Source organism: Nomascus leucogenys, chromosome 7b, assembly GCF_006542625.1.
Source record: "Nomascus leucogenys isolate Asia chromosome 7b, Asia_NLE_v1, whole genome shotgun sequence".
Classification (NCBI taxonomy): domain Eukaryota; kingdom Metazoa; phylum Chordata; class Mammalia; order Primates; family Hylobatidae; genus Nomascus; species Nomascus leucogenys.
In genome coordinates, this window is record NC_044387.1 from 105,556,540 (window position 1) to 105,582,669 (window position 26,130).

The 26,130-nt window shown below is 39.8% G+C and overlaps 1 protein-coding gene across 2 annotated transcripts in view; it reads left to right on the forward strand.

The window, feature by feature from the left end:
* The window catches only part of SNX25 (sorting nexin 25), a 117,619-nt gene that overhangs the window by 77,015 nt on the left and 14,474 nt on the right, over nucleotides 1-26,130 (forward strand). For both annotated transcript variants that reach the window (XM_030816389.1, XM_030816390.1), the window contains exons 8-12: nucleotides 330-602; nucleotides 9,345-9,509; nucleotides 16,200-16,331; nucleotides 18,801-18,941; nucleotides 23,175-23,288. In XM_030816389.1, coding sequence (XP_030672249.1) covers nucleotides 330-602; nucleotides 9,345-9,509; nucleotides 16,200-16,331; nucleotides 18,801-18,941; nucleotides 23,175-23,288 — 825 coding nt within the window. The remainder of the gene's footprint in view (nucleotides 1-329; nucleotides 603-9,344; nucleotides 9,510-16,199; nucleotides 16,332-18,800; nucleotides 18,942-23,174; nucleotides 23,289-26,130) is intronic.

The window sequence follows — 26,130 nt, forward strand, 5'->3', positions numbered from 1 at the left end:
TTAGCTAATACATTTTTTTCTTGTGGAATTGAGATTTATGAAAAGGAATCTATTGCAGGAAGAAAACTGTTCTTACTCTGTTTTTCCCCCCTCCAGTGTTTAAAAGAAATTGCAGGTGTTAACTGTTCAACATGTTCATTTAAAGAATTAGTTTTTATTTTTTAGGATCTGACATTTGCCCCTTGACCCTGAATATGGACACAAAATTCTACATACCAGGGTGCATCTTAAATGTCTTTCTTCTGACTTTCAAATGCAAATAATTCAGAGAAAATAATTTCTCTCAGAGATGATATGTCTTACTTTTCCTTATCTTCCTGTCTTTTCAGAATGAAATTCCACAATTAGTTGGTGAAATTTATCAGAATTTCTTTGTGGAGAGCAAAGAAATATCTGTGGAAAGATCACTTTACAAAGAAATTCAGCAGTGTCTTGTAGGAAATAAAGGTATTGAAGTATTCTACAAAATCCAGGGAGATCTTTATGAGACCCTAAAGGATAGGTATTACCCTTCATTTATTGTCAGTGACCTGTATGAGAAATTGTTGATAAAAGAGGAAGAAAAACATGCCCCACAGATGATTTCCAACAAGGATGAGATGGTGAGTCACATTTAACTTTCTGCTCCTTTTTATTGGATAAGCTTTTAAATATGTTTAGGTGGGTGCATATTGTGTGAGCCAAATTTGATGCACATCTTCATCTTTTAATATACAGGACCTTAAATAGAATAAAAGTAACATCATTTAATATACAAGACCTTAAATAGAATAAAAAGTAAGCATCAATAACCTCGTCTCTGGTTGTATGTATTTCTTTCTTCCCCTTTTATCCTCCGACGTACATCTTCCCTCATGCTGGCATTGAGTCAGAGACCTCCTGCCCTCTGTCTGTTTTAGATACACCTCTGGTCTGTCTCCTGAAAAGTGAAGGCAGAAAGTCTGTAGGGTGGGACATTTATGGGTTAGACCAGCTAAGAAAATCAGTAGAACTATAGCCCTGGAAGAGAGAAGGGATGGGGAAAAAATGAGAGGTAGGGAATGTGGGAGGAGTTAAAGGAAATATTTTGGAGTTCAAAGAAGTCAGAAGAAATTAAAATGCTCCAAAAGAAAACTTCCTAATGTAAGAGTTAAATACAGAGGAAAGAAACACGAAAAGCAGCTCAACAGTCAAAGATAGGTTTATTTTGGAGAATAAACCTAAGAGAGGCTTCTGGCCAATTTCAGTCAGGAGCACTCTCTCTTACAGACTAAGAGTATTTATTGGTTTTAGGGTGAGAGAGCTTATCACAGGCTTGGAATGTTTCTTTGTGGAGGAGAAGTTTATTGCAAGGTTGGAATGTCTCTGATCAGAGGGGAGGTTATCTTGGGGCTCACATCTCTCTGGCTGGAGGGAAGATTATCTTGGGGCTGGCATATCTCTGGTCGGGGAGGGATTTATCTTAGGGTAGGAATGTTTCTAGTTAGAGATGTCATTTGTGGTTTATGGTCTTGCTGACCTTAGCTATTAGGCTGATGCCCTTTGGATTTAGGTGGTTTTTGATCAAGGGGATCTTTAGAATGGCAGTGCTTGTCCAAGATGGCAATGCTCCTGCTCTGTCAATCCAGACCCTATAGTTATAAAAAGGAGAAGGGGCGGCGTGTTCTTTCTGGCTACTTCCTGCTGATGAGGGGACGGAGAGTTTTCTGGTCTTGGATTGACTGTAGGAGTAATGCCATCTGTAGATGTTTTTGGATAGTTGTCTGTGAAATAGCCATAATCCTGTCATTTAAAAATTTTTGAAAAAGGTTAATTAGGCAGGGTAAGAACATTATTAGTCCTAGGCATATTATTAGGAGAGGGTCCAGGAATGGGATCACCCATGCTATGATTTTGTTTCCAAACCAAGAATCTGTTTGGCTATTTTGTTATTTCCTTATGTTTTTAGCCCTTTCTTTAACTTTTTCAGCAGTGTCTCTTGCTAGGCCCAATTGATTGAGATAGAAACAACATTCCTCACCCAATGAGAGGCAGAGGCTCATGTTTGGAAAGGTCCATGTGTAGGTAACCGTTATTAAAAGACAAATCACCGGGTGTGGTGGCTCACGCCTGTAATCCCAGCACTTTAGGAGACTGAGACGGGTGGATCACGAGGTCAGGAGTTTGAGACCAGCCTGGCCAACACAGCGAAACCCTGTCTCTACTAAAAATACAAAAAATTGGCTGGGTGTGATAGCACGCGCCTGTAGTCCCAGCTACTTGGGAGGCTGAGGTAGTAGAATCACTTCAACCCAGGAGGCGGAGGTTGCAGTGAGCCAAGATCGTGCCACTGCACTCCAGCCTGGGCGACAATGTGAGACTCTGTCCCCCCCAAAAAAAGACAAATTATGGTAGGACTGATTTGCTGTATTATACTTGGTGTAATTATTCGCATACAGCGCAGTAAGAATTATTTATTTAATAGGCCTTTTAAATTGGCTTTGATGAAACTTTGTTCCGTAGAAGGAATCTGAGATAAGACCTTTTTAAAGCCAAGCCCAGCCATGGATTTGTACTGTCAGATACCTATGAGTTGGGTGATTTTTCTCCTCTTGAGATTCCAAGATAACTTGGGGTTCCTGGCCTGTCAGAAGGTGACATTCTTTGTTTATCACAGATCAGAAACCTGTACAGGGACTGTGTACACAAAATATGGGGCCAGTTTTCCAAGGGCTTTATTGGCTTCATAAGTCAATTTGATTCCTTAAAGGAAAGCACAGCATTCCAGTCGAAGCATTGGTAAAAATAACCAGTTTTTCCAATTGTGTCCTGTTACAAAAGAAAACAGATTCTTATTGCACTTATGCAAATAACTATATTGCCATAACTTAAGAATACTCAGAGATAGTCCAAATTCTGGAGAAAGTCAGGTAGAGAGAAACAAGTATGCTTCAAATTTTGTTCATGGGAGTATACTAAATTGTTAAAAGCTGTCAGCTCTAAAGAAAAGTTACTTTGACTTTGAAAACAAAACAAAGGATTAGCAATATTTTAAGCAAAACGTCAGAAAGGTCACTCCAGTCTCTTGTTAGTTCAGTTCGTGCAGTTAATTCCTGTCCTGCTTGACATTAATGAACATTTTAGCTATTCAAGAGTCCTGAACATGTTTCCTCTATTCTGATGTCACAATGTCCAAAGTTATCAGAAACCTGCATTTAAGAGCACCTGTTAGAGCTTTATAGCTGATTGTAAAACCACCTTCTAAAGAAGACCAAAACAAGACAACAATTGTTTATGGATGACCAAAAGTTTTAGGGTAGCCATAGTTAAAGACACAATTGACAAGGAAATCTGTTACCTGTGTGGCACAAAATAATTTTAACATAACAATTATAATTACTACTGATAACATACATTAAGATATATCAGAATTATAGGCGCCTCCCATAACGTTGAAACACATACCAATAACTTATTTATACAAACATAGCCCAAAGAGAGCCGAACACCATTTTATATTTGACAATGCTTCCTATATGATTTTATACCAAATAAGCCAAATTTTACTTTTATGTTAGTGTGCTATCAATGTTAAACTCAATTTTTAATAAACCTGTAGACACATTTACCCTATTTTAATGTTTGACCACAAGTTAAGATTTTTATAGACCCTTTTTAACCCTTTATAATTTTTGTTAAAGAGCAGGTTAGTGCTTTAAGAAAAACCTGTTGTGCTTTTATTTTAATGCTCAATTTACAGAAAAACTGGATGGTACCCCTTCAACTTTAGCCAATATGTTTACACATGGAATTTCCTTTACAATTAACCTTCCAAAACTTGCTTAAACCTTCATTTTTATTTTATTCAACTTAATTCTGTAACCTTTTAATCTAGGTAAAAATCCACATTCTTATGCCTCCTTACAATCTTTTTACCAAAAGTATATGTAAAATGTTTTTTCAATAGTCTTAAATACATGTTACACTGTTAACTTTTAGCAACCTTTACTTTTGTTGGTAAGTTTGGGATTTTAATTGTGTACTGGGTGGAGAGCCTGGGACCTAGACAGAAGTGCAGATAAGGTCTGACTGATTCCAGCATTTAACTCCATGTGTCCTGGGCCTTCCCTAGCTGCGAAGCAGGCAGGTTGTACAGCTAAGAGTTATAGTAGCATTTTATAAAGCATTTAGGAGGCTTAATCACTTTTGAATTGTACAAAATTTCTTGTATGAATTCCCTTTTATAAAATTTTTCACGACTTACATAGACAATCTCTGACCTGCCTCAACTTTCTGATTTGTTGTAAACATCCCTCTCTTTAAACAACCAGTTAATTTACTTTAGGACAAGAATTTACCATGTAAGATACTTTTTTATATAAATTAGCTTTTCTTTAATATCTTTTGCATAGCTAGGGGGTATGGCTAATTTCACATGTCCCCAGGCCTTATCTATTTTTGTTTATTAACTTAGTTTACAGGTTAGCTTTGAAACAAAGATGGTAACAGTCCTTTCCCAAAACAAACTTCCTTCATGTCTGTGGACTAGACTGCGTAAGGCCACCAGATTAGAAGTTAGGGTATTTCGCTAAATAGTTCAAGATGTAGCTAACTTTATTAAACCAATATTAATGTGTCATTTATTAAAAAATTACACAAGCAAAGATTATTCTGTCTGGGCTGAGTTATAATTTTGTAGCCTCTATGCCAAATTTTGACACCTTATAGTATTTGGCAGAGACAAGTATGAGATTGCTTGATCAATAAATGCAAACAAAAACGTATGCTGGCAGTTCTTAAGACATTTCTGATCTTACTGTACCAGTAAGTTTTAGTCTCGTGAACTGAAAGATCCCATAGCTTTTACTTTTCCCTTAAAAATATTTGATTTAAGCACTTATTTTTCTTAGGCCAATTAATTAGAGTTCTTTTAATAGACATTGCACACAACACATGTATAGCCACACAGACAACCAGAAGAAGATCCAGTAGTTATAAGATTTTTTTTTTCTAATTTCCCAATTGGATTATTGGCCTTTGGGTAAGGCACTTTAAGAACAGGGCTAGGAAAACAATTTCCAGGGCCTAATAAACAAGTATAGCTGGAAGACAAAGACAGATTTTGAGAGGTACTTATTCACTTCTAATTCCAGGGGTTCCATAAGGAAAACAGATTTTTTTCCCGAAACAGGATTTGTGGCACTTTTTCTGTTTTCCCAAGGAGCCCCAGGCCACCAGATGGCATTTTAGGGTCTTTCATACATGCACCAAGAGTGGCAAGATAGAGTGGAGAAAAAAAAAACTTTTTCCAGGAAAACATAAAGGCCTTTTGAATATACTCGTAGCTTGGGTATCCATTTTAATTAAGCTGAGCACTTTCTTATTGGGTGAGGGTGGAGGTTAGAATTATATAAATGTCATGCCAAGTTAAATTAAAGGATTGGGTTATGTGTAGGAATTCCCTGTGATAATGAGAGGGATTTTCAGAAAAAGATCCCAGATGCTGTTCGATCTGCGACAAATCAAACATGGAGAAAGGGACATGAACGCGAGCAGTGCCTTCAGCCCCAGGCGCTTCCTGGAGAGGGAGAATGGCAGATTGACTGGTTGGAGTAGTTTTTGAACAGGTAACAGGTGGAGAAGGAGGAGGAGCAGGATTTGGGACTGAAGGCTTGGGGGCAGGAGGGGCCACCGGGTTGGGGGTTTGAACAGGCGAGGAGCAGATGCAGGAGAATGAGAATACGGAGGGGGTTCATCTGCAGGCTCAAAAGGGGTTTCCAAGGAAGGGGTTTCAAAGGAAGGAGTTTCAGAGGAAGGAGAGACCCAGGGAGGGTTTTCATTAAGAAGAAGGATTTCATGAGGGGTACAAGCTTGACATCGGGAGGGTTGGGATCTAAGGTAGAAAAGAATGTGGAGAACTTCTTGCCATTTGCTATTCATGGTTATAAAGTTGTCAAGGTCCCTGAGAATTTTAAAGTCAAAGGTGCCATTTTCGGGCCATCGGTTGTCATTATCTAATTTATATTGGGGCCAGGCTGTGTTGCAATGAAAAACGAAACGCTTTGGCTGTATGCTCCTTATAAGCCAAATTTGGTGAGGTTGTGAAGGAGACAGCTCAGTGGAGAGGACGTAGGAATGTGGGATTGTTTGGCACCCATGTGGGCTGGTGAGAAGAGGCCAAGGGTGTCTGTTTTTGTTCCAGGCATCCCCAGACAAAAGACAGAGACCCAGTGTCCTCTTTCCTAAAGAGGATGGTTAAGCTAAGAAGAAACTGGGTGTCCCCAAGATTTCTTCTGGCTTAGTCCTACTGGTCCTCTGAGGATCAGGACGGCAGACCTGACTTTCCTGGGTATGGCGAGAAAGCCTGGGGAAGGCAGATTTTACCAGTTGGCTGGATTAGTGTCCGATATTGGATGTTCCAGTTGGAATCAGCAAAGGGCCTCTTGGACTGGAGCCGCACGAGGAAGACAGAGAGAGAGAGGGAGAGAGAGAAGGGAGGATGAGGGAGGAGGAGGGGACAAAGGTTAGAGAGCTAAGTACCCATTGTGGGCAGTCGGAGGTGGATTCCTGAGACCTGAGGGTTTTAAGAACCCACCTGTGAGTAGCCCCAGCCTGAGCCTCACAGTCCCCTTCAGGTTAGTTGTCCTCCTCACGCAAATCACTCGAAAAGTGAAGTGAGAGACAAGACAGGGTGGGTGGCCAGAGACTCTCAGGATCCAGCAGGATGGGCTGCTGCTGCCCACTGCTTCCTGGGTTGCGAGACAGCCTCTATCCCCAACAACCCATCCTGGGTTTCAGCATCAAATGTAAGAGTTAAAGAAAGGAAAGAAACACGAAAAGTGGCTTAACAGTCAAAGACATGTTTATTTTGGAGAATAAACCTGAGAGGGGCTTCTGGCCGATTTCAGTCAGGAGCACTCTCTCTTATAGACTAAGAGTATTTATTAGTTTTAGGGTTAGAGAGCTTATCACAGGCTTGGAATGTTTCTTTGTGGAGGAGAAGTTTACCACAGGGTTGGAATGTCTCTGGTCAGAGGGGAGGTTATCTTGGGGCTCACATCTCCCTGGCTGGAGGGGAGGTTATCTTGGGGCTGGCATGTCTCTGGTTGGGGAGGGATTTATCTTAGGGTTGGAATGTTTCTGGTTGGAGATGGCATTTATGGTTTATGATCTTGCTGACCTTAGCCATTAGGCTGATGCCGTTTGGATTTAGGCAGTTTTTGGTCAAGGGAAACTTTAAAATGGCGGTGCTTGTCCAAGATGGTGATGCTCCTGCTCTGTTAGCTAAGCCACATGTTAAGTCTAGTTTTCTTATAGCGTATGCAATCATTTTGGATAGCTCCAGTTGCCACCTCTTATTTACTGTTAGTGACCCCTATGAGTTTTAAGGTTTGTACAAATAGAAAAAAATTGTTTTATAGTCATCTTACATAGAAAGATTATGATTTATCTTGGATTTTTTCTTTCTGCCCAGTTCACTATCTCCAGCCCTGAGGACTCAAGTGCTTGCTTTTGATGGTATTAGAAGTCATCTTGGGGTCTCTGAACTGTTGGTTATCTGAACTTCATATACATTCTTTTTTTTTAAGTTTTGTTACTTGGTTCTTTACATATAAAATCACTGAACTGATTAGTCCAAAACTATTTATTGCATTTTATTTTTGATAGGTCACAGTTTGTTGTATCTATGTTATCTCTCTACTTCAGAAATTAAGATGGTTAATTTTACAACAAATGCCGTAAAAGAGGCTATTCAGATTAATTAAAACATCTATACTCAGCAGATAAATTGAATAAGGATGTGAACTGACATTTGATGTGAGGTAACAGTAAACAAATAGGAACAAATGTCTACTTTCACCTCAGATTCAAAGAGGGCTGATACATAACTGACCTTTTGAGAGCTCATACTCTTTGTTCCAATAATCTGTAGAAGTGGGAACTTTTGGAAATTTATCCTAGGAAAATAATTAAAATGTAGAAAAAAGTTTATGCATGATAGTATTTGTTTTTGTACATATGGGATAGCAATAAAGCAGAATCAACCTATAACAGGAGCATCATTAGGAATGTGCCTTATAAATTCTCAATGCCATTGTTATTCTAATTATTCTCATACAATGCTGATGTAAAAATGATAATTTTGAAGATGATAATACCCTCAATACCCAGCATTGTACCTTATATGAAGAAGGCAGAATACCCATTCAAATGAATGCAAAGTATGAAATTATATATCATTTTATATATATATATATTTATAGACAACCAGTTAAAAGAACATATGGGCCGGGCGCAGTGGCTCACGCCTGTTATCCCAGCACTTTGGGAAGCCGAGGCGGGAGGATCACTTGAGGTCAGAAGTTTGAGACCAGCCTGGCCAACATGGTGAAACCCTGTCTCCACTAAAAATACAAAAATTAGCTGGACATAGTGGTGGGCTCCTGTAGTACCAAGGAGTACAACCTCGGGAGGCTGAGGCAGGAGAATGGCTTAGACCCGGGAGGCAGAGGTTGCAGTGAGCTGAGATCATGCCACTGCATTCCAGCCTGAGCAACAGAGTAAGACTCTGTCTCAAAAAAAAAAAAAAAATGAAAACAGCTTCATTTTTCTATGACCATTGGTACGTTATTTTTCCTTGAAAAAATTTTAGTTTACTATTTGTTACGATTACTAAAAGTTAGAATAAGAAAACCTGGAAGAAAGTTAAGGATAAACCAGAAGCTAGATCTCAGCAGTTCTCTGCGCTGCCCTGCATTGCTGTTGCTGCTCTTGAATCTAATTCATGTGCTGTTGGGTAATCTAGCCAGACTTTTCCAAGTTACAGAGTTCTTATGAATATTAAGTCACTTTCAAATGCTATTTTACTTGTAAAATGATATACCTATTGATTTGGAGAATATATCGAGAGAAGGACTGAACGAAGTATATACTGAAAATACTTTCACTCATGGGAATATGGTAATTTTCTTTTAGAGGGACTTGCATGAGTTTTTAATAATAGGAGACTGGAAAGAACCCAAATATCAGTGTCTTGGTTGAAGATTAGGTACAGAATATTCAGGTTGAGTTGGGAAGATAACTGAGTTGCTGTCCCTTGTTCTATGCAGATTTCCTTAGACGTACCACTTGGGAAATAATGGCATGGGATTTCCCCCCCTTTCTTTAGGCTATAAAATGTTTCCTTTTTGCAGTTCTGAACACCGTTTACTTTGGTTCCAAAGACTTTGATTTTTCTCTTTGCTGAGAAAAAGCAGTCTAAATTTTCTACTTTAGTATTCTTTCCTTACTGGAATGTAGTATTTTGCAACAGGGTATCGTGACAGATAATAATTACTGAATTTTCTATCATTATAAGATATGGTGGTATGTGACTCTCCCCCCAGGGCCCAAGAGATGAGGCTGGTGAGGAAGCCGTGGATGACAGTACCAGTCAGATCAATGAACAAGCCAGTTTTGCTGTAAACAAACTGCGAGAACTAAATGAGAAACTTGAATATAAAAGGCAAGCTCTAAATTCTATTCAAAATGCACCAAAACCTGACAAGAAGGTAACTCTTTGCTTTCAAGGTTGTCTTTGAAAGTTAACATTTGTCTAATTTGGTAGTTTTCAGTTGAGGTTGAGAAGTGTCAGTTTCTTTTAAAATAATTTTAACCATGAACAGGTTCCATTGTTATTTTTTTGCTTCTAGGATAGAATTAGAAAAGCATTTGTTTTTCATCTCTTACGGTTTGGAGTTCTTTCTCAGTTTCACCTATGAGTAACTGTTCTTTGCATCTGCTTTGCCTACAGGGCCTTTGGGGAAGGGGGCTAAGCTTTCTCTTGTGCCAGGGTCATTTCTGGAAGTTAATTAAATACTCAAGGACAATCTTTTGAAAAAAAATGTTTTCTTTCTACTGCTGCAGGTGCAATTTAGGGAACCTTACAGTATTGTACAGGAAATAAATTGTTTTGCTAGAAAGCAACAATTTGAAAGTTTAAAAATGTAAACAGCATTTCACTAATTGGCCTTTCTCAAACCCAAGCTGTGGTGTGGCTTTTTGCTTTGTGTTTTGCTCTTTAGAATTCAACAAGGAGGTTTCTCTAATATAGATATGGCTGATGCTCTTTGATCTGCCAGATTGGTCTCTGGCACTTTCTGAATGTGTGTTTGAGGATTTCAAATGGTCAACATGAGAGCAACTTAGAATAAAACAGTTCAATGAGTCACATTGGGTTTTCTGTGAGCAGGTGCGCAATCCTATTGAGTCTTCCTTAGTACTCTTTTTGTGGACATCAAATGTTTTTATAGTAGGAGAATATTCCTGAAACAAGATGTAAGAAAAACTGGTATCATGAGCCTGTCAGCAATTTACAATTAAAATATCTATTCATTTATAATCCAGTTACTGTCTAGTTAAACAGTGAGTTTTCTTTAACAAAGAAAAAGCAAAAAAGAAGAAGGAAGAAGGTCCTGCAAAGGTGTGTCATCTTGGTTAGCAGTAATATTTTTACAAAATTATGTAGGAAGAAGTTTAATGTGAGCGTCACTTTAATAATTGTTAGTGATGGGCTGGCTGCACAATGGCTCATGCCTGTAATCTTTGGGAAGCTGAGACGAGTGGATCGCTTGAGCCCAGGAGTTTGAGACCAGCCTGGGCAACATAGGGAGACCCCATTTCTAGTAAAAATTAAAAAAAAAAATTAGCCCAGCATGGTAGTGCATGCTTGTAGTCCCCAGCTACTAGGTAGGGTGAGAGAGGAAGATCTCTCGAGTCTGGAAAGTCAAGGCTGCAGTGAGCCGTGATCATGTTACTGCACTCCAGACTGGGCAATAGTCTCAAAAAAAAAAAAAAAAAAAAAAAAAAAAAAAAAAAAAAAAAAAAAAACCGTGGCTAGGCACAGTGACTCACGCCTGTAATCCCAGCACTTTAGGAGACCGAGGCGGGTGGATCACTTGACGTCAGGAGCTCGAGGCCAGCCTGGCCAACATGGCGAAATCCTGTGTCTACTAAAAATACAAAAATTAGCCAGGCATGGTGGCATGCACTGGTAATCCCAGTTACTCAGGGGGGTGAGGCAGAAGAATCTCTTGAACCCGGGAGGCAGAAGTTCCATCAGCCAAGATGATGCCACTGTACCCCAGCCTGGGTGACACAGCAAGACTCCATCAATCAATCAATCAAAAAATAAGAGAGCATTAATGGTACTCTGAAAAGGAGACAAATGGACAGGTTTCCTGGATTGTCATAAGAAATAGTTCATTCTCCCCCTTACATGGGTCATTCCCAGTTACTACATACAGAACTCGAAAGCCTGATAGTCTTCCCAGTGACAAGAACATGTCTGAGATGATAAACGGAATTCGCTGGCATGGCAGATAATCAGCATCTGCAATATGACATGTTCTTTAAGAACAGTTGTCTTATTTATTCTGGATTCATCTCATTATAAATTAAAATGCATCTATGGGTAACAGTATGAAAGACGAGCTAGAGAATATTCATTGAATTATTTTCTGCTTGGTTTGTTTGAAAGACATTCTTCAGCCTTTCTTAAAATAACTTCTGATAACCATGGAATAAACATTCTTAGCTACAATTATATGAAAGAATTCTCAAGAAACTTGGAGCGATTCACTGGTACTGTGGCTTAATTTGAACTCTACTCTCTGATCTACATTTGCTGTGTAATCAGATTGTCCACAAGCTGCTCACGGAGCACTCTGCTTCTGGCAGGTGTGCACAGGGCTGAAAGGGCTCTGAGGATGGGCAGCTGATCCTTCTCTCCAGAAGAAGGCATAGTCCTCCTTTTGTCTTTTACTTATGTTGGTAAAAAATTAATAATTTTTTAAAAAACTTAAGATTGGCTGGGAGTGGTGGCTCATGCCTGTAATCCCAGCACTTTGGGAGGCCAAGGCAGGCAGATGACCTGAGGTCAGAAGTTTGAGACCAGCCTGGCCAATGTGGTGAAACCCCGCCTCTACTAAAAATACAACAGTTAGCCTGTCGTGGTGGCGGGTGCCTGTAATCCCAGCTATTCGGGAGGCTGAGACACGAGAATCACTTGAACTCGTGAGTCAGATGTTGCAGTCAGCCGAGATCACGCCATTGCACTCCAGCCTGGGCAATAGAGTGAAAAAGTCTCTCACACACACACACACACACACACACACACACAAACAAAAAACCTTAATATTGATGTTGAAAAAGGTTTTGGCAATCTAGCAATTAACATCCCACCCCCAAAATCTTGTAATAGTAAGACTTTTCTGAATTAAATATCTAATTATTAATCAGATCATTTTCCTGTGATACACAGTGGTGCAGACTTCTCCTCAATACAGAATGCCAGTGGTTTGCATAACCCTCCTTCTCTCACAGATCTCTGTACCAGCAGTGTAATTAGCTACTGGATGGTAAAGTTAGCCTTTTAGTTTGATTCCTGAAGTTTACTGCCTAGGTTTTTTGTTTTTTGTTTTTTTCCTCTACAGAGATTTTGTGAGTCTGGAGCAAACTGTCCAATTCTAGGGTAATGTTGGGAGTAAACCATTAACCATGAAGAATCTCAGTAACACAAGTGATGAGTAAATGCATGGTGCTGTGTGAGTCACTGTGAAGATTCAGTGTAACATAGAGTCTGACACCTGCCCTCAAGGAGCAAATATGCTGGTTATGGAATTAAAACAGACATGAAGATAAAATGATCACAGTACTTATTGGTGATAAAATGCAGGATAATGGCATAGGCAAGGAGTACTTCCTGTAGGCTTTCTGAGGAAGGAAAGAGCCCTTGTACAGTGCATATTCAGGAGAGTTTTGGAGCAAAGCTATTGTCCTCAAACTACAGAGTTACATAACCCTATAGGCTTTCTCATAAAAGAGATCTGAAGAGATGGTGAGCATAGCATTTAAAAAATATTATTTAGTTTTGTAAATTCTGGTAAAGTATATATAACAACATTTACCAATTTAGCTATTTTTAAAAATTTATTTTTTATTTCAATACGTTTTTAGGGAGCAGGTGGTGTTTGGTTACATGAATAAATTCTTCAGTGGTGCTTTCTGAGATTTTGATATACCCATCACCCAAGCGGTGTACACTGTACCCAGTGTGTAGTCTTTTATCCCTCATCCCCCGCCAACCCTTTCCCAAGTCCCCAAAGTCTAATGTATCATTCTCATGCCTTTGCATCCTCATAGCTTAGCTCCCACTTAAGAGTGAGGACATACGATGTTTGGTTTTCCATGCCTGAGTTACTCCACTTAGAGTAATAGTCTCAAATTCCATCCAGGTTGCTGTGAAGGCCATTATTTCATTCTTTTTACGGCTGAGTAGTATTCTATGCTCTATACAGACCACATTCTCTTTATCCACTTGTTGATTAATGGGCATCTGGGCTGGTTCCATATTTTTGCAATTGCAAATTGTGATGCTATAAACATGCCTGTGCAAGTATCTTTTTTGTATAATGACTTCTTTTCCTCTGAGTAGATCCCTAGTAGTGGGATTGCTGGATCAAACGGTAGATCTACTTTTAGTTCTTTAAGGAATCCCCATACTGTTTTCCATAGTGGTTGTACTAGTTTACATTCCCACCAACGGTGTAAAAATGTTCCCTTTTTACCACATCTACTCCGACATCTACTATTTTTTTATTTTTTTATTATGGTCATTCTTGCAGGAGTAAGGTGGTATCACATTGTGGTTTTGATTTGCATTTCCCTGATAATTAGTGATGCTGAGCATTTTTTCATATGCTTATTGGCCATTTCTGTGTCTTCTTTTCAGAATTGTCTGTTCGTGTCCTTAGCCCACTTTTTGATGGGATTTTTTTTTTTTCTTGCTAATTCATTTGAATTTTCTGTAGATTCTGGATATTAGTCCTTTATTGGATGTATAGATCATGAAGATTTTTTTCCCACTCTGTGGGTTATCTGTTATTTCTGCTGATTATTTCTTTTGCTGTGCAGTAGCATTTTAGTGTTTTGCAACCATCACCACCATCCATCACCAGAACTTTTCTTATCATGAAAAACTGAAACTTTGTATCTATTAAACAATACCTCCCCATTTTTCCCTCCCTCATGCTCTGGAAAAACCATCATTCTATTTTTTATCTCTATGAATTTAACTACTCCCAAGTACCTGATGTTAGTGGAATCACACAACATTTGTCCTTCTGTGACTGGCTTTTTTCACTTAGAATAATGTCTTCAGGGTTCATCCATGTGGTAGCGTGTGTTAGAATTTCATTGCTTTTTAAGGCTGAATCATATTTCATTGCATGTTTATACCACATTTTGTTTTGCTAACTATTTATCCAGCAGCAGCCACTTGATTTACTTCTACTTCTTGGCTATTGTTAGTAATGTTACAATGAATGTGGGTATACAAATACCTCTTAAAAAGATCTTGCTTCCAATTCTTTTTGGTATATACCTAGTAGTAGAATTGCTAGGTTCTATGCTAATTCTGTTTTTAATTTTTTGAGGAATCATTAAACTCTCTACCACAACATCTATACCATTTTACGTTCCAACTAGCAGTGCACAAGAGTTCCAATCTCTCCATGTCCTCCCTGCCAACACTCATTATTTTCTTATTTCATAACCATTAGGATATTTCTTATTTCATAACCAATTCATCTTATATTTCTTATTTCATAACCATTAGGATATAGTCATCCTAATGGTTATGAGTTATAGTCATAACCATTAGGATATAGTCATCCTAATGGTTATGAGGTGGTATCTTATTTTGGTTCTGATTTGCATTTCTCTAATGGTTAGTGATGTTGAGCATCCTTTCATGTCCTTATTGGCCATTTGTATATACTCTTTGGAGAAATGTCTATTCAGATCCTTTGTGCATTTTTAAATTGGGTTGTTTATGGTTTTGTTGAGTTTTAGGAGTTTTCTATAATCTGGAGATGAAACCTCTTGTCAGAAAGGTGATTTGCAGATTTTTTTATATTTTGTGGTTTGCATTTTTACTATATCAATGGTGTTCTTTGATGCACAGAGTTTTTAATTTTGATGAATTCCCATTTGTATATTTCTTTTGTTGCCTGTGCTTTTTGTGTCATAACCAAGAAATCATAGCCAAATCCAGTGTGATGAAGCTTTCCGTCTATATTCTGGGTTTTTTTTTTTTTTTTTTTTTTTTTTTGAGACAGAGTCTCGCTCTGTTGCCCAGGCTGGAGTGAAGTGGCATGATCTCGGCTGCCTGCAACCTCCAACCCCCGGGTTCAAGCGATTCTCCTGCCTTAGCCTCCTGAGTAGCTGGGATTATAGGCACCACCCCCCAACCCCCCCCCACCACACCTGGCTAATTTTTATATTTTTAGTAGTGACAGGATTTTGCTATGTTGGCCAGGCTGGTCTCCAACTCCTGACCTTATGTGATCCACCCGCCTCAGCCTGCCACAGTGCTGGGATTACAGTTGTGAGCTACCGTGCGTGGCACCCTATATTCTCTTTTATGAGTTTTATAATTTTTAGCTATTTTGTTTAGATCTTTAATCTACTTTAATTGCTTTATATAGGGTTAGGTGGCAAGGATCCAGCTCCATTCTTTTGCATGTGAATGTCCAATTTTCCCAGCATGATTTGTTGAAAACACTGTTTTTTCCCCATTGAATGGTCTTGACACCCTTGTTGAAAATCACTTTACCATATATTATTTCTGGGCTATATTCCCTTGGTCTATGTGTCTGTCTTTAAGCCAGTACCACACTGTTTTGATTATTGTAGCTTTGTAGTAAGTTTAGAAGTCAAGAAGTATGAGTCCTCCAACTTTGTTCTCTTCAAAATTGTTTCGGCCATTCAGGATCTCTTGAGATTCTATGTGGATTTTAGAATGAATTTTTTTTTATTTCTGCAAAAAAATCTTATTGAAGTTTTGTTGGGGATTGCATTGAACCTGTAGATTGCTTTGGGTAGTACTGACAGCAATATTAATTCTTCCAATCCATGAATATGGGATGTCTTTACAGATATTTGTCTTCTTTAGTTTCTTTCATCAGCGTTTTGTAGTTTTCATTGTAGAATTATTTTACTTCCTTGTTTACATTAATCCATGAGAATTTTTTAATGCTATTGTAAGTGGAATTTTTTTCTTAATTTTGTTTTTGGAGTATTCACTGTTAGTGTATCGAAACATAGCTGATTATTGTGTGTTGACTTTGAATCCTGGTACTTTGCTGAATTGCATAGTTTTAAGTGTTTTCATAACTCCCAGGATATTTTCCCTGTGGCAGATTGTTTCCAAGTTGAAGGATGAAATAATCCTAATAGAGAAAGAACGCACAGACCTTCAGCTGCACATGGCAAGAACGGATTGGTGGTGTGAAAACCTTGGCATGTGGAAAGCCTCCATCACCAGTGGAGAGGTAGGTTTGACTGCTTTTCCTCTTAACTTATTTTAAAAGTTTGACTTTATTAAAAGAGATTTTATCCTGAAGAATGAAGATTGAGGGTAGAAGACTTACACTCATTCTTTTAGACCATATTTGTCCTACCTTCCTTCCCCCATAATTTTCACTCCGGTTCACTCATGACTGGTAACTATACAAGGCTGCTTGGTATAGATCTGATCTCACTCCACTTCAAAAACAAGTTCTTCCTGTTCACTGGAATTGAAAGCAACTTTAATGTCCTTGAATTCCAATTTATTTTTCCATTAAGGGTTGAAATGAAAGCACTTTTTGAGTCTTGGAGATGAAAAACTAAAAATGTAAGTGCATCTGATAGTTTCATCCTGCCGACTTCAATTGCTTAAATTTCAGTATCTCTAAAATCTTCAATAATTATATTTTTTGAATTATTTTGCTGTTTTTTTGAGGGATATGAGATAAGAGTTTTTAGAATATACTGTATCCCTTTTCATTTGTCTATAAAAATAATTTCATTTAGGAGGAAAGACGCTTATAGGTGTTTACGTCATTACTGTTGACAACTTCCTTCTCCCCTGCCCTACTGTCTGTCAAGTGTAAACCTGGAGATGAAAGTCATATAATGTGGTCATTTGCATAACCACATTATATGCAAATATCAAGGTCCTGAGCAAGAGAGTGCTTTTTTTGTCCTCATTGGTATTTAATATGGCTTATCTTTGTTCTTCCCTGCCTTTCCCTCAAGCCAGTGGCTTGACACTCTTACAGGGGTTGGGAGAGGATCAAAATTCACAACCTTAAATTTATCTCTAGGTTGGATAGCAAAACAAAGCATGTTCTCCAAGACCTACCCTGAAAGGACACACAGTACATGAGAGCCTAACCAGGTGCCTTCTGTATGTCTTTGGCACTTGCTGGTGCTCCCATTAAGCTAAGCTGCTGAACAATACACATTTCTCCATGGAAGGTAGGGAGCAGTGGATCAGGGAAGGTCATGCCCAACCTCAGACTCATAGCAACCCTCAGTAACTGCAGATAGTTACTGTTTAGGTGGAAGTGTAGGAAGGTAATGGGCTCAGGGGAATGTAACGGCAAAAGCTGCTACAAGAGGCTGCTGGAGGACAGAATACAAATTCTGTTACCTCCTCAGTTTTGCTTAGAGCTGGCCCTGACACTTCATAGTGTGTTAAAATCATCTTCCAAAGGCAAATATTAGGGGGGCAGAAAGGGAAGGAAGAAGTGGAAACCATCACAAGGCTCTGTGCCCTGGCAGTCAGTAGCTGCTTGCTGAGGTACTCTGGCCAGTGAAAAGATAGTGGAAACGGGAAAGGGGCACCTGATGTCTGCAGCTCACGAAGCAGTCCCGGGAAGGTGCGGAAGGTGCGTTTTCATCAAGCTAGACGTGCCTGTACTCTGTGCTAGCTGACTCATCAGAGGTGTGGTCCTAGGAAAGGTACCCTGTCTGTGCCTCTACTTCCCTATCCTTACAGTGGGGTGGTAATCCTGCCTCACAGAGTGGGTGCTCACTAAACCTCATCTCTTTCCCTAGCCTTTCTTATTGACTCTTTGTCTCTAATTCAATTTATGATGCTAATTCAAGCCCAAATTCAATGTATTTTCTATTGTTTTCTCTTAGCTTCTTATGTTAAGTATAGTAATGGCCTATTCTGGATTTGTGTGTGTGTGTATGTGTGCGTGTGCACGCACGTGCACGTGCACGCACACATACAATATCTCAGTTGGGAGGTAAAGGAAATTATATCTCCCAATGTAAAATTTAATGAGAATAGAAATCAGGGCTTGTTGGATTCTGAAATTAAACTGGAGGTGCCCTCATCCTTCTCTGAGAGAGTTTCTGAGGTATTTGATGCCTGTTTGCTTGCTGTTAATTTCTTTTCAAGGTAATACAGGATGAGCCTGCTGTATAGTTTTCTTTTGCTGTGTAACACATTTCATGCTTAAAGCAACACCCATTTATTGGTCACACCTCTGTAGGTCTGGAGTCCAGCACAGGATGCATTGGCTCCCTGCTTGTTGTATCACAGGCTGAAGTCAGTATGTTTCCCAGACTAAGGTCTTGTCCGAAGACTCAGTAAAACCCACTTCCAAGCTTATTCAGATTGTTGGCAGAATTCAGTTCCTTTGGTAATAGAACTGAGATCTCTGTTTTCTTGCTGGTTTCCTTCTTGGAATTTGAATCTTTCTGACTTCCTTTCATATTACTGGCTAGCAAAAACTCTTTGCTTTCAGGTTAGGCCCACCCAGGAAATCCCCCTATTTTAAGGTCTACTATGCCATATAACATATCTTAGTTGCTAGAATAAAATCTATAATATTCACAGTTCCAGGGATCCTGCACGGTACATCATGGGGAGGGAAATCTCCTTAGGGGGACACTTACAAATCTTCCTTCTGCATCCATTCACCATGCTTTTTGTAAGTATTGATTTTGATGTTTTCCCCAAGGTTACAGAAGAGAATGGTGAACAATTGCCATGTTACTTTGTCATGGTAAGCCTACAAGAAGTTGGAGGGGTTGAAACTAAGAACTGGACGGTCCCCAGAAGGCTCAGCGAGTTTCAGAATTTACACCGGAAACTCAGCGAGGTATGAATACTCGTGAACACAGGATTCTAGAATTACTGCACAAGAGCTCGTTTCAATTTTTACACATAAGAAAACTGATTAATCTTCTTCCTTTGCTGTTGATACTGGCACAGTGGCATTTTCATCCTGACATTTGGAAATTTACTCATAGATCGAACCATCTAGTCTAGCCTAAGTCCATCAGGACAGATAATTATCTGATTTTCATTGTAAATTGCCAGAGAACCCTAGAGCTGGAAGAGACCTAAGGATCATCTAGGTCTCTCACACTGGCAGCTGCCGACTGTGATCCATTGATGGTAGTGAAATCAGTTGTGAGTTGCAGCAGTAGAAAGAACTAACTGCATTGGATTCTATCACATATACAAGGGGAGGCAGTAAGGTGCGGTGCTTGGAGCACAGCCTCTAGAACCAGACTGCTCAGCTCTGACTCTCAGCTCTACTCTTCATGGCTGTGTGACCTGGAATTTATTTATTTATATATATATATATGTATATATATATATATACACATATATATATGTGTGTGTATATATATATATATATATATATATACATATATATATATATGTATATATATATATATTTTTTTTTTTGAGACAGAGTCTTACTCTGTTGCCCAGGCTGGAGTCCAATGGCACGATCTCAGCTCACCACAACCTCCGCCTCCCAGGTTCAAGCGATTCTCCTGCCTCAACCTCCCGAGTAGCTGGGATTACAGGCATGTGCTATCACACTCGGCTAATTTTTGTATTTTTAGTAGAGACAGGGTTTCACCATGTTGGCCAGGCTGGTCTCGAACTCCTGACCTCAGGTGATCCACCCACCTTGGCCTTCCAAAGTGCTGGGATTATAGATGTGAGCCACCGTGCCTGGCTGACCTGAGATTTATCACTCACTTGCTTTTTGTCTCTTTTTTCATCAGTGAAAACGAATACTAGTAGTGCCTACCTTATGGGGTTGTTATGAGAGTTAAGGGAATATGTGTATATAAAGCATTTAGAAGAATGTGTGGCACGTAGCCAACATCTTGTGTTTTTGGTAGTAGCAGTAGTAGTAATGGACATTGTTTCATAGACCTTTGGTTTCGGTTTTATTTATGTGTATGTATATATGTATGTGCATTATGGATTGCAATGTAGCATGCATTTCCTACTGTGAGTTTCAGTTAAAATGTTTGAAAGCCACTAATCTAGGTTAATTCTTTTATTTGAGAGATGAGAGACACCGATCCCAGAGCTTAACTGACTTGTTGTAGGACATGTACATAGTGGCTAAATCAAGATTATTAATAGAATCTTACTTTTAGCTTATTCTTCCTACTTTTCCTTAGGAATTGCCATCTTTTCTAATTCTCCTTCTACTATGGGTCATTGCCTTTTTTCTCCAGCAGTGAACAGTTCTTCAATTATTTCTACTTGAATTTAGGTCCATTTTTCTCTTGCTTAGCGTGAACTGATACTGGTGAAACTATAACTGTCAAAGGGTCCAGCTGCTTGCTGCTTGTAGAAAGAAGCCATCATAAGAATAACAAGAGTGAGGTGTGACAAAAAGAGAGTGAGATTTTACTATCCATGCTAGCAAGGGGAGGAGTGGGCAAAATTATTTATAAAACTTTCCACCCTCAGCCAGGCATGTTGGCTCACGCCTGTAATCCCAGCACTTTGGGAGGCTGAAGTGGGCGGATCCCTTGAGGTCAGGAGTTTGAGACAGCCAGGCCAACATGGTGAAACCCTATCTCTACTAAAAATACAAAAAATTAGTCGAATGTGGTGGTGCACGCTTGTAGTCTCAGTTTCTCAAGAGGCTGAGGCAAAAGAATCACTTGAACCTGGGAGGCGGAGGTTGCAGTGAGTCAAGATCATACCACTCCACTCCAGCCTTGGCGACAGAGCAAGATTCCAACACAAAAAATAAAAATAATGGCCGGGCGCGGTGGCTCACGCCTGTGATCCCAGCACTTTGGGAGGCCGAGGCGGGTGGATCACGAGGTCAGGAGATCGAGACCATCCTGGTGAACATGGTGAAACCCCGTCTCTACTAAAAATACAAAAAATTAGCCGGGCGTGGTGGCGGGCGCCTGTAGTCCCAGCTACTTGGAGAGGCTGAGGCAGGAGAATGGCGTGAACCCGGGAGGCGGAGCTTGCAGTGAGCCGAGATCGCGCCACTGCACTCCAGCCTGGGTGAAAGAGCGAGACTCCGTCTCAAAAAAAATAAAAATAAATAAATAAATAAAAATAAAAATTTCCACCCTTCAATTGCGGAGGGAACCCAGTGGATTTTAAAGAGAGGGTTTGGAATGCAGAAGACGCAGCGGGTCTAGGAGGTGTCAGGTGGCGTGACCTGCCCTGATGGCTCGTTTTGAATTATTGTTCCATCTGGTGAAGCATCCGGCGCCACTGTGGCCAGAGGTGTCTGGTCCGTATCAGGATCTGGCCCTTGAAGCGTCTAAGGAAATAGATAACCAGATTAGGAGCGTGGTGTGTGCTTAACAAGCATGTGGGTAAATCAGTGTGCATAAAGCATGGGAGCATGGGATGGGGAAAGAAAGGGAGTGGAGGTTCACAGCAGATGCCCAGGCTGTATTTCAGAATGGAAGGAAACACTTATGCAGCCGGTCTCAAAGTTACATCTTGAGATTAAGGAGGAAGGAGGAAAGAAAACAAAGTTTTACAACACGGTTTGAAGCCACGCTGCTCCTTTACGAAACCTCATGGGTACCTCTCAGACTCCTCTTCTGTGAATGAAATGTGTCTCTTTTCTTTAACCTTGTCTCCAGAGTGATTTTTTAACCTGTTTTCATCACTACATGCTATAATTTCTTCAACTGCTTCTTAAGGATAGTGGCCAAAACTGAATGTCATGCATGCTACATTTCTCAGATGGCCTTTGGTCACCTTAGCAGTGTGGAAAGCAAAAATTTGTCTCAGTATAACAATGAATTTTCCCCAAAGTTGTTGAGTAAAATTGATACTACAGAAAAATGTGTTGTTTTCTCTGTGGAAAAACTGTTGTGAAACCAAAGTTTAGTATCAAAACAGGAGGAAAAAGAGTTGAGGGAAAATTTTGAAATGAAATGTCTTTGGAAAGTAAAATTTACTTAGACAATCAAAACAATTACATGGAAGCATTAAAAGAAACAAACATGAAAGTCCATGCCCGTCCTCTTTGTCATCTTTCCTCGTCTGTGGACTGATGGCGTGGCTGTTCTCTTACCCCGCCCTTTCCTACGGTGTGAGTTTTCCTGTTATGAGAACCCTTCCTGTCGGCAGCTGTGACAGGAAGCACCTTTTTGGGTACTTAGTGATTTTAGTCTTCCCTTCCAACTCTCACTGCCTGTTTCATTTCTCTAAAATTTCACAGAGCTGTTGTAAGGATGAAATAACACATGCTAAGCTTCTAGCACAGTGTCCGGTAGAAGGAAGGACTTAATCCACGAAGGGTGCTCTCTTTGTACTATGAATATATTTTGTTAATATAGTTACAATCTACAGTTTGCCACTGAGAGGCAGTAATAAGGCTGGGAGTGGTGGCTCATGCCTGTAATTCCAGCGCTTTTGGAGGCCAAGGCAGGAGGATCGCTTGTATCCAGGAGTTTGAGACTGGCCTGGACAACATAGACCTTGCCTCTACAAAAAATTTAAAAATCAGCCAGGCATGGTGGTGCGTGCCTGCAGTCCCAGCTACTTGGGAGGCTGAAGTGGGAGAATCTCTTGAGCCCAGGAGATCAAGGCTGCCATGAGCCATGATCATGCCACTGCACTCAGCCTGGGTGACAGAGTGAGACCCTGTCTGAAAAAACAAAAGAAAAGAAATGCAGTAATAGAGCTACAGTCCAAGTTTTCTTTGTTCCCATTGTTTTCTTTTGTTAACTTTAGCTTTTTACAGAGATGTTATAAACACAACACCTTCTAGTTGAAGAACTTTCTGTGAGCCAGGTTTCCATTTGTCACATCATGTGCCGCTCTGCGTGGTGTGCAGATGCCTCGTACTAGCCTGGGCTTGTGACTTCCCAGCTCCCGGGGATCTGTAGGTTTGGGGATGCGCTTTAGTTTTTTCCATCAAAGTTTCCGTTCCTCCCAGTTCCTCGAGCCTGATTAAAATGGTTAGGTTTTCACCTCAGAGGAACAAGTACGGGAGGAGGAGATTTGTTTTGTTCTAATTATTATTCTACATCTTTTTAAAGATTAAAATGTAATTTCAAAATACTAACATTTCATTTTTCCCCCACAGTGCGTCCCTTCTTTAAAAAAAGTCCAGTTGCCTTCTCTTAGCAAGCTGCCTTTCAAATCTATAGATCAAAAGTTTATGGAAAAGTCGAAGAATCAATTAAATAAGTTTTTACAGGTAAGCAAGTGAAAAATGTGGGATATGAGAGAAAAAATTAGTTATTTAGGGTTAAACTGTCATCATTCTAAGAGCTTGGTAGTTTGCTTTTTGTTCTCACAAGCCATGCTAGATGCTAAAAAAATATCGGGTGATTTTTTTAATTAAAGTAAAATATACATATAAAAATACATGTAAGTGTGTAACTGTCTCCATTTCACAAACTGAACACACCCGTGTAACTAGCACCCAGTCCAACAAACTGATTATCACCAGTAGCCCCCAGCTTCCTCCCATCGCTGCAGCCCCTCCAAAGGTAACTGCTGTCCCGACTTCCAGCACCATAGATTAGTTACAGTTGTCTTTGAACTTTGTGGATTCCTTCGTTTCTGACTTCTTTCACTCATTATGTTCATAGGACTCGTCCATCATGTCATCTTAGTTGTAGATGATTCATTTTTGTTGCTGTGAGAGGCTTTCATTGTGTGAATACACTGCATTCCAAATTCATTCCATTGTTGATGAGCCTTTGGCTGCTTTCCACTCTGAGGCTTTTACAAAGGGTGCTTATATAAACATCTAGTACTTGTCTTTTGGCAAATATCTGTCGGCTGATGCCCAGAGATTAGGATTTTTCCGTTTTTCTTCATGGTCACAGCAGTTTTATACTCTCCCCAGCAGTGTGTAAGCGTTCTGATTGCTCCACATCCTCATCAGCACTTATTTTTTGCCTTTTTCTTCTTAGCCATTTTGGGTGTAATAGTATCTCATTGTGTTTGGGGGGTTTTGGTTTTTTTTTTTTTTTTTTTTTTTTTTTGAGACGGAGTTTCGCTCTTGTTGCCGAGGCTGGAGTGCAGTGGTGCAATCTTGGCTCACCACAACGTCTGCCTCCCGGGTTCAAGTGATTATCCTGCCTCAGCCTCCCAAGTAGCTGGGATTATAGGCGCCTGCCACCACACCTGGCTAATTTTTGTATTTTTAGTAGAGACGGGGTTTCCCCATGTTGGTCAGGTTGGTCTCAAACTCCCAACCTCAGGTGATCTGCCCACCTCGACCTCCCAAAGTGCTGGGACTACAGGCGTGAGCCACTGCGCCCGGCCATTTGTTGTGTCACTTTTCTATTGTGCTGCTGCTCATCCTTTCCATAATGTATTATGGGTTTGTCCATGTTCTGGATATGAGTTCCTTGTCAGATCTTATGTGCTACAAATATCGTCCCCCTTTCTATGGATTGCATTTTCCTTAATGATTTCTTTTAATGAACAGATGTTCTCAATTTTAATTTAGCCCACTTTTATCATTTTTTTTATTTTATGGTTAATGCCTTTTGCACCTATTAAGAAGTCTTGGCCTACTCCAAGGCCCTGAAGATATTTTCTTAATTTCCTTTAAACACTTTATTATTTTCTATCAGTCTGTTTTTAAATAATAAGGCCAAAGGTGTGCTGTCCTCAATAACAACCACTGTTTTTTCCTTTGCTGCACCATCTATATTCAGAGTATAATTGTTAATCACACCTTGGATCTTAAAGCCCTGAAGTTCTCAGAGGCATGGAACTTTGCCTCATAAAACATGTTTTGCCTCTGCAGTAGAAGCTAGAAATTCTGAGACTGAAAAAAAAATGTTCTGCATATTTGTATCCTTTAAAGAATTCTTTAAATTGACATTGCACTTGTACATATTTATGAGGTACAGTTTGGCATTTTGATACATGTATATGTTATGATCAAATCACAGTAGTTAGCATATCCATCACCTCATGCATTTATCATTTCTTTATTTTTTTGAGACAGACTTGCTCTCTTGTCCAGGCCGGAGTGCAGTGGCGCAATCTCCGCTCACTGCAACCTCTGCCACCTGGGTTCAAGCAGTTGTCCTGCCTCAGCCCCCCAAGTAGCTGGGATTACAGACAGGCTCATGCCACCATGCCTGGCTAATTTTTGTATCTTTAGTAGAGACGGGGTTTCGTCATGTTGGACGGCACGTCTCGAACTCCTGACCTCAGGTGACCAATCTGCCTCGGCCTCCCAGAGTGCTGGGATTACAGGTGTGCGCCACCGTGCCCAGCCACATTTACCATTTCTTTTTGGCAAGAACATTCAAAAACCTTTCTTCTAGCTCCTTTTTGATACGTAATACCTTACTGTTAGCCATAGTCCCCCTGCTGAGCAATAGAACAGCAGAACTTATTCCTCCTGTTAAATTGTAACTTTCTAGCCATTGACCAATCTCTCCCGTCCTTTCCTCCCCAGTCTCTGGTAACCACCTCTCTCTACTTCTAATATATCAAGTTTTTTTCAGATTATACAGATGAGTGGGATCATGCAGTATTTGTCTTTCTGTATCTGGTTTGTTTCACTCAACTTATGTCCTCCAGGTTCATTCATGTTGTTGCAATTGACAGGATTTCATTCTTCTTTATGAATAATATTCCATCATGTATATCAGGGGTGTTCAATCTTTTGGTTTCCCTGGGCCACACTGGAAGAAGAAAGATTGTCTTGGGTCATACATAAAATACACTAACACTAACTAACGATAGCTGATGAGCTTAAAAATCACAAAAAATTCTCAATGTTTTAAGAAAGTTTACAAATTTGCATTGGGCTGCATGTAGCCCACAGGCTGTGGGTTGGACAAGCTTGATGTATGTATACCACGTTTTCTCTATCCAGTCGTCTGTTGGATGCCTAAGTTGATTCCATGTCTTGCCTCTTCATTGTGAATAGTGCTGCTTTAAATATGGGAATGCAGATATGTCTTTGACATAGTGATTTCATTTCCTTTGGATATATATCCAGTAGTGACATTGCTGGATCTTATGGTAGCTCTATTTTTAATTTTTTGAGGAGCCTCCATGCC